This window comes from Eulemur rufifrons, chromosome 1 (assembly GCF_041146395.1).
Source record: "Eulemur rufifrons isolate Redbay chromosome 1, OSU_ERuf_1, whole genome shotgun sequence".
NCBI classification, from domain to species: Eukaryota; Metazoa; Chordata; class Mammalia; order Primates; family Lemuridae; genus Eulemur; species Eulemur rufifrons.
In genome coordinates, this window is record NC_090983.1 from 55,748,615 (window position 1) to 55,761,103 (window position 12,489).

At 49.9% G+C, this 12,489-nt stretch overlaps 1 protein-coding gene across 2 annotated transcripts in view; it reads right to left on the minus strand.

The window, feature by feature from the left end:
* The window catches only part of GAD1 (glutamate decarboxylase 1), a 41,245-nt gene extending 37,843 nt beyond the window's left edge, over window positions 1-3,402 (minus strand). The window contains exons 1-2 of one of the 2 annotated variants that reach the window (XM_069471369.1): window positions 3,239-3,402; window positions 1,679-1,821 (exon numbers count right to left, since the gene is read on the minus strand). In XM_069471369.1, the coding sequence (XP_069327470.1) occupies window positions 1,679-1,760 (82 nt within the window). In that variant the 5' untranslated portion in view covers window positions 1,761-1,821; window positions 3,239-3,402. Of the gene's footprint in view, window positions 1-1,678; window positions 1,822-3,234 lie in introns of both variants that reach the window. The other variant, XM_069471380.1, reaches the window with a different exon arrangement.
* Between the last annotated feature and the right edge of the window lie 9,087 nt (window positions 3,403-12,489).

A 12,489-nucleotide genomic window follows, 5' to 3' on the forward strand; every position in this document is an offset into this window, starting at 1 on the left:
CCGCCATGGCTTCCAGGCGCGCCAGGCCACGTGCCAGCTCCAGTCATCGTCTCTGCTGGGTCTCCCAACCCAGGCCGGGCATTTGCGCCCGGTGGCCAGTGGCCTCCAGGAAATGGGGGCATCGGGCGTGGAGGAGTGAGTGAACGCAACTGGCGTCCAACCGCACTCGGGCAGCAAAAAAAAAAAAAAAAAAAGAAAAGAAAAGAAAAGAAAAAAAGAAAAAGAAAAGAAAAAGAAAAAAAAGGCAGGAAATGTGGGGAGGCTCAGAAAAGAAATCTATCAAGGCGAAACCAACAGACAAAAGGCGCGCAGGCCTCGCGTTCCTCCCGGCCTGCTCCAGCCAGCTCCGCCGCTAGTAACCACGGCTCATGTGCCACAAGGGCTGGCGGCCCTCCCGAGCCCCTCTTTGTTGTGTGGGTAATTGTAGCCCTCCTGGGTGGCAGGAAGAGGGAGCTGCAAAGGGACTGGAACGCGCAGCCTGAGGACTTAAGACAAGGCCTCTTGCCCAGGAGCCAGTGCCAGCACCAAAGGGGTGGAGAGAGGGCTTTCTGGATGCCATTCCCCACCTTCACTGATGAGGACAATTGTTTTGTCAAGCTTAAAAGCCATAAAAGTGCAGCAATAGGCACTCCTTCTAGCCACACTGTCCTTCCTAAGCCCCTCCTCTATAGAAAATCTGCTACCCTTACTGTGTGGAGCCGATAGATTTTTAGGGGGGGTGAGATAGGGAGACACTTCACTCCAACAAGGAAAAAGAAAAACAATTCCCTCATCCCCACGCCTCTACAGAGGTAGAAAATCAATCCAAATTAAAGACAGATTCTGGAAATTGGTTGAGTGTGTGGAGCTAAAAGTAGAGATTTATATATCCCTCCCTCCCCTCTCTTTATCTGGTTTACCCTTTCTTCTGTCTTGGAGAAGTGTCACCTCCTGACAGGTCTCTTGCCCCGGAGAAAGGAGGGGGGTACTCTCTCCTCTCTCCCTGACAAACCTTTTTGCCCCCTCCCAATTCCCCATCTCTCAGCCATTCAGGATGTTGCCCGCTCCCCTCCCCTCTTTTTGTCTCTGAGATGTAATTAATTGTATGAAATGTCGAGGTTCAGTCTCAGTTGTATGCACCTTTCCCGCCCCTGGCTTTTCCCTCACTCGTCAATAGCCCGACACAAATTTGGAGCAATTAGGGACCCTGAGTTTTCTAAAAGCTGCATTTAACGTCGAAATTTCCGCTGATTATAGACTTTGAGCACGGCGCAGGGGAAAAGGAGGGCGTCAGATCTTGGCTCAACGAAAGCTAGAGACAGAAAACTCTATTCCCGCTGGGACTCCCGGCTCATACAGCCCCCTGCACTGACCCTTGTCGTCCTATCCAGCAAAGAAACCACACGCAACACAATAAAAACACCACTCCCGCCGCGCGTCCCTCCCCCACCGCGAAGCCCTCAGCGATCGCCGACGCTCACACCCTGCGTGGTCCTCGCTATCGGGTGTCCTGGTAGTCACCTAGCGTCCCTGACAGTCGAATGACCTCTGGCGGGGACCTGGGTCAGAATCCCATTTATTTCCCAGCCTCCATCATCTCTGCGCTCCCCCCTTCCCTTTCCGCCGGCGCAGCCTCCCGACGTCCCAGCGCCCCCATCTTCCCCGCAGACCGTTTGGTAGAAACTGGGGCGGGACCTACTTGTGGGGCGCAGGTTGGTGGTATTGGGGTCCGCTCCCGCGTTCGAGGAGGTTGCGGACGAAGATGGGGTCGAAGACGCCATCGGCTCGGTTGTCCCAGGGCCTCTACTGTCCGGGGTACTCCGCAGGTCGCGCAGGAACAGGCTGCAAAGAGAAGCGAGAGCTGTGCGGGGAGGGCTTCCGGGGTCCTGAACACTGAAGGGACTGAGCGGCCGGGGGCGCCGACGCTCTCCTTGAAGTCCCAGCTCGGTAGGGAGAGGGGGGAGGAAGGGCAGCGAGCCTGCCGGGTCGGAGTGCGCTGGGGGTGGGGGGCAGAGGAGACGTGCGCGCTAGCTCCCGGACTGGGGCTCGGGTGCCTCTCGAGTCTGGAGGTGCAGCTAGGAGACCTGGAGTGCAGAGCTGAGGCGAAGGGGGTCCAAGGCCAGTGCAAGACGCGGGGGTATGGGGTATGGGTTAGGAGCATAAGGGAGCATTCGGTGCGCGATTTTCCAGCCGAGCCGCGACAAGCCCCATTGGACTCTCTGCAGCCGGCGTGCGGGAAGGCGGGGGTAGGGCGCACGGGGCGGGCACGTCTGGTTCGTTGTCTGGTTCCAGTTGTTGTGTCTGGCTAATTCCCTGGAAAGGAGGCTAACTGCTCCCGGAACCGGGGACTTTGGTGAGACAAGGTGAGAGGGGAAAAGGTCCATATCTTTACGTTCTCGCTCAGCTTTGGCCGGGGAAGAAACACAGTCACCTTGCACTCCAGATAGCCAGAAAGCAGCGGGTCGGAACCTCGCTCATCTCCCTCTTGTCCCACCGGGTTTTGAGCCATCTGAAGCCTGGGCGAGGCTTCGTCCCGGTTTCGGTGTTTCTCCTCTACCCAGCCCCCTGAGGACCCCAGATTTCTCGCCGTACAGATCCAGAGAGGGTGGGGGAGGTAAGAAAGGGGAACGTCACCGGGGAAACGAACTTGCGCCCAGCGCGCAGGAGGCGGCGGACAAAGATCCGTGCGCGGCGCCCCTGCTCGGCATTCGGCGCTGGCGCGAAGGCATCTAAAGGCCCCGGGACGGAGAGTGTGGGCCAATCTGGGTAGATCTAAGACCCACTGGCCACTGCCTCCACATCCTCCCTCAGGCCCCATATCTAGCCCGCGCGCGCACTCGCACAGCAGCGCGGGAGGCAGCGAGTAGACCAAGGTTGCTGGGGAAGTAACAGGTTACCGCTTCTAGTCGCGCGTTCCTTCAGCAGCTGCTGCCCAAGCACCCTTTGGGGAGACCGGCGCTCGCAGCCTGGGCACGTAGAAAAAGTCGCTCTCGCCCCACTTCAGCGACAGCCTCAGCCTCTGTGCGTCCCCGGGGCTTGAATCCAGCGGGCAGAGACGGGAAGAGTGCGGAGGGCGGGGGTCCCTGTGCAGCGACCCAACAGAAAGCTGGGACTGGGGCGGGCGGGAAGCACTCGGCTCCGGAGGGAGGGTGGAGGGCGCCGGGTGTAGGGGTAGGCAGAGAAGCCGCGGACGGAGAGGACACAGCGGAACAACCGAGGCTGGGTGCTGGTAAATCTCGGTGGTCGCGCGCTTACCCACCTCGGCTAGGCGACCGCGAGCCAGGCACTCCTGCCTCTCCGCGCAGCGCACAGCTATCCGCTTGGCTCGGCCCAGCCCTGCCTGGCGTAACCTGCCCGGCGTCACCTCCAGCTGCTTCCTCGCTCTCGCTAGTCCCGTCCCGCACGCGAGCGCCTGGAGAAGAGAGATCCAGAGAGGCAGCTGCTCGGCTTCGGGGTAGGCGGGGGTGGAGTAGGGAGGCGGGGATCGACTCGGCGGGGGAATCACGAGGCCGCTGCTCGCGGGGGCAGCTCGTTGGCGGGCGGCGGGGCTCCTTTGCAGGTGCCTGACTGCCTCTGAAGCGTTGTAGGGAGATTATAAATCCAGCTCACGGTTTTGCCCCCCGGGGGAGGGGGGGAAGGTCCTATGAGTAATCCAGAACGTACTCAACACGCTCTATTTCTTGAAATAGGCAGGGTGTCGTGTGAGAGGAGGGAAAAGATAATTCCTACAAAGAATTCCGCCTCTCTGAGCGTTTCCCTTCATTCTCTTCTCCCTTCCATATCTTGCAGAGCAGTGGTTTGCCTAGTTCCTCTCCCCCCAGCCCCGCTGTACCCCCAGATCTGCGACCCCGCGACTCTTCCTTGAGCAAAAGAGCGCTCTGGATCGTGTCCTCGCTGGCTCGCTACTGAGCTAGGATTGTTGTCAAGGCAAGGGAGGCAGAGACGAGGGGGGACCATTCAGAGCATGGAGCAATCTCCATCTCCTTACTCCAGTTTCCCCATCCAGCTTCGGACCCTCCCCCCAAAGTATTGCACCTGGTCTCAGCTACCCAATGTCACCGACAGAGAAAGAGCTCCGTTTCCCTTTCGCTATGCGCTCCCTGGTAGCTTTGGCTCCCTTGGTGATGGGGAAAGAAGTGCTGATTGATCACGTCTGAAGGTTAATAACACGCACGAGTGCCGCTCCACACGCATGGGGAACCCGAGCACCGAGGTGGCCCTGGAGGGGCGGACCGGCCCTCCTCGCCCTGGCCCACTTCCTTCACTCCCCCTTCGATTTCACGCCCTTTAAGGATTCTCCTTTTGCAATATTTAAGCAATATTAAAATGAATTGCTGCGATGGGAAAAGCCCCTCACTGTAAAAAGGCGTTGGCGGAAAATATCCCACCAGAGGGCGCCAAGCGCCCAGAGACCGAGAGGCCCTGCTCCCGCGCCGGGGCCGACACCTGGAAGGGCTGGCCAGGGTCTGCCACCCGCCTTCCCTCAGCGTCTCCCCCCCACTAGTTTATCCTCCTCTCCCTCAGTTCCTTTTTCTTTAGGGCAAAACAAAGTTGATTTTTGTGAGTCTCTGGGTGACACCCGGTGCTCAGTGATTCATTTACTCTTTTTTACATTTTTTCCCCCTGTTACCGGTACAGCAGGCAGGGGTTATTTATGCGCACGTCTAAAGCCTCACGGGCTCATCCGAGGCCCGTCCTTTCTCGTTGAATGTCTTATCGGCTTTCACCATGACCAATGGAAACACCGAAAATCTTAAAAATCACCAAAAGTTCCATAAGGGAGATTGCAGATGTCGCCCTGGGAAGATACAGTCCGATTAGCAAGGGAGATCTCGCTGTGAGGTTTGAGATAACCGCGTTACCTTTGATACTAAAGAAAATACCTGTTCTATCGCTTTCCCTCCATCTTACAATGAAAACCCTGGCACTTTTTAAGGACACAAAAGCATCCTGAACGGCGGGGCGCGCAATAACCGCAGCCCCGGCACCAAAACGCCAGGCGGGGCAGGATGGAGGTGCCAGTTTCGCGTAGGAAACGTCGCCCCAAACCGCTCAACCCGCAGCTTCTCCTCGCTGCTTGAAATGAGCGGTTTGGTTTACAACAAGGTGAGCCTCGGAGTTCCACCCGCGCCCCCTCCAAGAGCCTTCCCTAAACGAGATGGTCTCACCAATCACGGAGCCGGGTGCTAGTGCTAAATCATTCAAGATGCACGGGGTAAGGAGACAGCAGGGAGGAGGCGACAAATATCAGTGCCCCCTAGATGTTCACTGACTCGCGTAGACGACCGCTCATCCTCCGTCTCCTTGACTTTCTCTCCAAATGCCAGATTCCCTGGAAAGGAAGATTTGTTTACTTCACCTGTGGCATGAGATTAAGAAATTTCCAGCCACTTCCTCCTCTGACCCCAGAATAAAAAACGCTCACCTCTAACGTTTAACCAAGAAAATAATCTCGGGGAAAAAGAATCTCTTAGAAGTCTAGGGATCGCAGATTAAAGCTGAGTCCATAACCAGCTTGGGGGACTTTGCTCTCTTTCTACTTTATGGTGAGGAGAGGAAATGAAAGTTCTTGCTCATTCTTAATTTTGAAATGTTTAATTGAATACTAGCAATTAATTCGTTTAGTTAAACAAATATTTATTAATCACCTACTCTGTGCCAGGCTTATTGTCTTGGAACTTACACTGTCCCTGCAATTTATACTGTCTTGCGTGCATGGAGTTGACATTCCGATTAGACAGGGAGAATAGCGACTTCAGGACTTCGTGGCTTTTATTTAATTTTCAATTGTCTACCACTCCAGCTTGGACTCTTGGGCTCAGCAGGGAAGGTAAGGGATTGAAGGCCTGGCATTCCACCCAGATTCAGTATGTTGAGTTTTGAGGTAGGGCACAGCTCTTTCAGCACCAAGGACAGTGCCCTCGGTTCTGTGCCTCCCGCCTCCCTTTTGTCCACTTCCGCCTCTGGTTCTTGGCCAACCCTCCGGGCTCGCTCCCGCTCTCCTCCCACCTGGCGGCAACCGCTGCGTTTGTTTTGCCTGGTTGGGGTGGGAGGTGGAGCATTTCGCCCACTCCTCTCCTCCCCTGGCAAGAATTTGGACTAAGGGTGGCTGTGGTTGTCATTTGGCTCTTCAGAACATTTGGAACCTATATTTTTGTTTGTGCTTTCCACTCTTCTTTTAATCTTTTATTACTCCCGGGGGAAGATTCTTGGGATAATGGCAGTGGAAAAAATGTAACCTCCCCGGGACTCGAACCGGCGATGAGGGGTGGCCCGGAAGGGAGTGGTGTCCGCCCAGCTGTTTCGTTTGCATTTGATCTAGCGTTTAGTGCTTTGAAGAAATAGGAACGCGACGCCCAAAGGCAGAAGGAGGAGGGGGCGTTGAGCTACCCCGCCGATCTCTCTCTCTCCGGGGCGTTGGGGGCTTGCGAGCCTGCAGCCAGCTACTCCATCCTGTCTGCCGAGGACAACCTTTCCTTGGGTCACCCATGGATGGAACTTGGGAACAGGACCATCCGCCCACAGTGCCCTTTCCCCGGGAGGTTTAAAGATATTCCAACCGGATTTGGGTCCGAGCCTTTTCTGCAAAGGAAAAAAAAGCGGGTGGGTAGGAGGAGAGAGAGGCACCGAAGAGGCGCCCAAACGGGCAGCCGGGATCTTTATGCCTAAAACATGGTCAGTCAAGGTGAGTAGACGAGGGATGTCGGGCTTATTTTGACGCACTTAGCATTTTTAGCCTCCAGGAAGGTAATTTAGAGCCACGATGTTGGTTCATTTCAGCTGTTTCTTTAAAATCTATTTTAAGTATGTAATTTATGACAAAAAAAAAAGAAAGAAAAAAAAAAGGAAATAAAAGAAAAAAATGGCAGTGCTCACCGTTTAAACGTCTGTCTCCCGAGACGAAGACTGGGGGAGGTGTTGCTTAACCTTACTATTCGGCTTTTCTTAAGTCGAAGCTAAGGTCCATTCGCTGTGTTTGTGTACTTTAAAGATAGTTCCCCGAATCATTCAGGACTTTCGTGGAGGACCATAGCCAAACCCACACCCCCATCCCAATAGACCACACAACACTCACTCCTGGGAGGCAGGAAAGGGTTAAACGTGTGGCGGGGGGAGGGGAGGGGAGGCAGGATCCCAGCCCGAAAGCTGGAGAGGACTCTGGGAATTACAATCATTTCTCCTAAAGAGAGCTGAATTCCTCAGATAATTGTTAAATGCTCCTTTCCCCTTGATAGTTTGAAGACGAAAATATTCAAAATATAAATAAATTAATCAAGGAGGAGCAAGGTGATTTGTGTTTGGGCAAATCTCCCTGTGCAAATCTTAAAACGCCCAATTCTTGCCATTCCAAACGCGAACACAGAGGGACCGCCAGGTGGCGATAGATTACAATTTCTGAGAAGAAACAACTGGCGCCACCAGGGAGCAGTTCTTCAAGGAAGAAGGCGGCTCTTTCCAGTTGACACTCATTCCTGCCATATTTCACAAAGCAAGCCTTTCTAAATGCTGAGAAATGCTCCGGAAGTGACCTGAAACACCCAAGGTCGTCTGTCCCTTTGGTGAAAGAGACACGGATACATGGAATCCGTTTCGTTCCCACATAGCTGTTTTCCCTTTAATATTAGGCAAAAAACTGTTTCACTGCAAAACAAGGAAATAACAGATATCGATTGCAGCTCTGACAGGGAGCTTTAAAGATGGATCTGTGTTTTCTGCTCTCAACAAAAACTAAGGCAAAATCAGTCCTTTCCCCAAAGAGTGGGCTGCAAGGAAGAGGATTTCCCATCTGAGATGCTTTAGTGAAATAGAGTATTGAATGGGAGACTAAGTATAGTAATATTTGATCCATTTGTTTTAGTATAAAAGCTCTGCAACTATTTCAAATAATAGCTATTTAGTCCTCTTCTTCAGCTGTAAATATCTGGGACTGTTGTTTGTGAGAAGGCTCTGAAGGCTCTGACTTAGCTGTGAAGAATCTGATGACTTAAACTTCTATTTCAGGCCAGATTTCTTCCCTAATCTTGGCCGATTTCTCAGGGAGGAAACTGGAACGTTAAGAGGAGGATTCATCATTGCTGCTCCAGCCTAGTCCCTTTTATGCCAAGAACTTATACGAAAGAGCTCACTGGAATTTATACAGGCCCAAGGTTCCCACTGTATCATTTGTGAGTCAGTAGCAAGGATTTTCCCAAAGCAGTCAGGAGGTCATTTTTTTCTATCTTACCCTCAGTTTCGAGGCTAAGGTCCTGTTTTCTTTGACCATGGGTGAGCCAGGGATCCTTTAGATCTCTGTAGCCTAAATCTCAGGCAGTCCCTAAATATGAGGATTAAATGAGAAATATTATTTCTCACTGGGACTATAGGCACATTGTCTCGACTTCAGCCATCGACAAGCCGTGAACAAGCCTCAGAGCATGGAGAGACTTGAACTATTAAAATGTTTCTTTCCTCCCCCTAGGTCAGGACCGCATATTTCCCTGCCCACCTACCACCCCTTGGTACTGGGTTTGGCCACATGATTTGCTTTGACTGCTGAAATAGAGCTGACCTACAAAGCCATGGATTTGGGGTGATGTGTTATGCATCAATATTGTAACAATGGCTGGCGAATACATTCTCTCACACCAAGAAGGCCGAGGGGGGCCGAGATGGGACGTGGAGGGAAAAGTCTCAGCATAGGTTACCCAGAGTTGTTTGCTGTGGGCCCAGTCTGGCCTAACACGGGGAGGTGATGGGAGGCATTAGAGACCTCTCTGTCTCTCTCACAGTCTCTCTCTTTAGCAACACGACTAACAGAAATGGTTATCCTATTACGGAGATGAGAAATGTCTCATGGACATTGTGTGCTGTGTTTATTGTATGAATTCTCATGCCATCATCGCCTGAGGTCTTCTGTTCCATAGCTGAGGAAACGTAAGTGCAGAGAGTTACAGGACTTGCCAGATCACACACTGAGTGAGAAGTGGGCTGGAACTTTCTTCCTTTGGTCCCAGTGCCTGGCACACTGCTCAGTAAAGCCTTCCAGCTCTGTCACATAATCATCATTTGACCTTGGGAAAATCACTTAATCTCTCCAGACTCCTGTAATGGGAGAGTTAGGGAACGAGATAAAATCAGATGTGAATTCATTCATCTGAAATAATTTAATAGAGATATTTTGTGACTCTTCTCACTGGGGAATCTTCTCAGGAACCTCTTGAGGTCCCCAAGGCAGCTTTTAGTGGAGGAAAGGCAAAAACTTTGAAGCCGGTCAGACTAGAGTTTCAATCTTGATTCTGCTTATCAGCTGTCATTTCACTGCTCTGAGTTTTCTCATCAGCAAAATGGGGCTAAGCCCAGCTTTGTGGGCTAGTTTATTTGACACACATAAAACTTGTTTTAGCAAGTTCAGTTGTGCCTGGTTTCTGGTGTTCAATAAATGTTCATTGCTGTTCCTGCTTCTCGCCCCTAGTTCAACAGTGGGGCGAGATCCATTTAAATTCCATGGAATTTTGATCCGTTTAAATTCATTCTCTGTGCATGTACAAGTGAGCATAGTGTGTGTGTTATTTTCTTGCTTATTTGTTTCAGCAGAGCTGCTGATCATCCCCTGCCATAGGCCCTCCTTTTGAGTGACTTAGAGGATTTTTAACCCACAGAGTTTTGATTCGTAGAGGAGAAAATTTTCTGATGCAATAGTCAGACTCCCCTGAGAGGGGTTAAAAGGGAGCCAGTTTTGTAATGAGGTGATATTTGCATATAATGATGGATTTCTGCAGGATTCAACCTTTCCACCTTTTCTTTTTTCTTCTCTTCATTCTCTCCTGTAATCTCATCCAGTCTCATGGCTTTAAATATCATTTATATGTTGTTAACTCCCAAATTTATCTTTACCTTAGACCTCTGCCCAACATTCCAGGCTTATATATCCAGCTGAATCCTCCACTCGGACTTAAGGTGTCCTAGATTAAATTCCTGATCCTTTCCCCCAAACCTCCTCCTATGACAGTTTTCTCCATCTCAGTAAGTAACAACTGGAGGCGAGCGACTCCATCCTTCCAGTTGCTGTGGCCAAAGACCTTAGAGTTATCACTGACTCCTCCCTTTTAATCTGTCAGTAAATTGTGTTGCAGCAACTTTCAAACTTTATCTCTCTTCTTACTGTCCCCTGTCCCCTTCCCCAACATACACAGTGTGAAATATTAGGTCAGAGTCCCAGCATGGCTCTCCTCTACTCAATACCCGCTAGTGATTCCTTGTCTCAGAGTAAAAGCCAAGTTCTTCCAGCGACTGCAAGGCTCTCCAGGCCCTGATCTCATTGCCTGTTTGAGCTCTACTGCTCTCCTCCATCCTTGCTCTGCCCCAGTCAGGCCTCCCAGCTGTTTCTTAAACATTCCAGGTGGTGTGCTCTCACCTCAGGGACTTTGCAGTTACTAATCCTTTGCTCAGAGATTTCTTTCCCAGGGTATGTGTAAGGTTTGTTCCTTCTCATTCTGGTCCTTGTTCAAATGTTCTTTTCTCAGTGAGACCTTCCTTTACCATTATATTTAAAATTGCAGTTCTTGGCCAGGCGCAGTGGTTCACGCCTGTAATCCTAGCACTCTGGGAGGCTGAGGCAGGAGGATTGCTTGAACTCAGGAGTTCGAGACCAACCTGAGCAAGAGCAAGGCCTCCTTCCACACCACACCCCCTCCCCCACTAAAAATAGAAAAAATTAGCTGGGCAACTAAAAATAGAAACAAAAAATTAGCCAGTCATGGTGGTGATTGCCTGTAGTCCCGGCTACTTGGGAGGCTGAGGCAGTAGGATTGCTTGAGCCCAGGAGTTTGAGGTTGCTGTGAGCTAGGCTGATGCCACGGCACTCACCCGGGCAATAGAGTGAGACTCTGTCTCAAAAATAATAAATAAATAAAATAAAATTGCAGTTCTCCCTTACTGTGGCACACCCTCCCTGCTTTACTGTTTTACCCACAACACTTTTTACTATGTGACATATTGCATATTTTATTTATATATTTATTGCTTCTTTCTTCTACTAAAATACAAGTTCAGTGAGGGCAGGAATTTTTTATTTTTATTTTTTTCCCGATGTATTCCCAGCACAGAATGGTTCCTGGACAATATAACCACTCAATGCTTTTTCTGTTGGTTTTTATATATTCCTAAAATCGTTGGGTGGTCATCTAGGTTTGCAAACCGAGCTAAAAAGCACCTGGCAACTAAATAGTGTGGGCAGGGGTCTTTTTTGTTTTTTTGAGACGTGGTCTCGCTCTGTCACCTGGGTTACAGTGCAGTGGCTTCCTCATACCTCACTGCAACCTCAAACTCCTGGGCTCAAGCGATCCTCCTGCCTCAGCCTCTCGAGTAGCTGGGAATACAGTTGTGCGCCACCACACCCAGCTAATTTCTTCTATTTTTGGTAGAGAGAGGGCCTCACTGTTGTTCAGGCTGGTCTTGAACTCATGGCCTCAAGCAATCCTCCCACATCGTTCTCTGAAAATGCTATGATTACAGGTCTGAGCCACCAAGCCCTGCCTGGGTAATTCTTTTGCATCGTTTTTTTTCTTAACTACATCTAGATTCAGATGAGGAGGCAGAATAAGGAGAGAAGGAAGAAATAAGTCCCAAAAAGTCAGAGCCACTTAGGAGACCTTAACTGGCCTATAAAGAAGCAGCCAGTTACATTAGTATTCAAGCCATTGCTTTGATAGGTTGTAAGAGAGCTCAACTTACCACGTTTTAGTTTGAGACAAGTTTCTTGACATATTCTCTTAATTTCATTTAGTGACATATGAATTTTAATGTTTTTCCTCTTATTTTCTTTCATAGGCAGGTTGTGAGCTAAGAGAAGGTTTAGGATGATGATGTTATCTGCTGATTTCAATAATCTGCCCCCACTTTTGCTTGAGTTCTTCTGATGCCAATAGGAAGAAACTGAATTTGGTGCCTATTATCATGGGAAAGAGATTTTCCTTCTAACACATGGTTCAGTGGTAGGCAGGGAACTGTGAAATTTATCACCTTTACACAGTGGTCATTTTCAAGTAATCCTTTTTATGATAAGGCATTTAGAATAATTTTTATTAGAGATAAAGATATGCTTAGGGACCTGAGGGCATGAAACACCAAAAGCCTTGTTACACAGTAGCTGAAGTATTTAAAAAGGGGAAAGGAACTCATGAAAGTTAACTATTAAAATATATATTTCTACAGTTCTGCAACAACAGGAACTACACGATACATCCTAAGAAAACAGGGACTTCTGTGGGCTATTTTTGGTGGATTGCAATTAACTCTACTTAAATTGTCTAATTGGGCATAAGGGTAAGCAATTTGTGAATGTACTAACTAGTTAATATTCCGTGCAGATCAGCAAATTTGTATTTCAGATGACATTTTTTCCTGAACTTGACCTATTTTTTTACTTATTAGTATTTTTCCTCTTTAGAAGCTTCTGGCACACCAAAAAGGGTACTAAAGGCCTGCTAAAATGCCTCACATATAATAGGCACACCACGAATATTGTTTTCT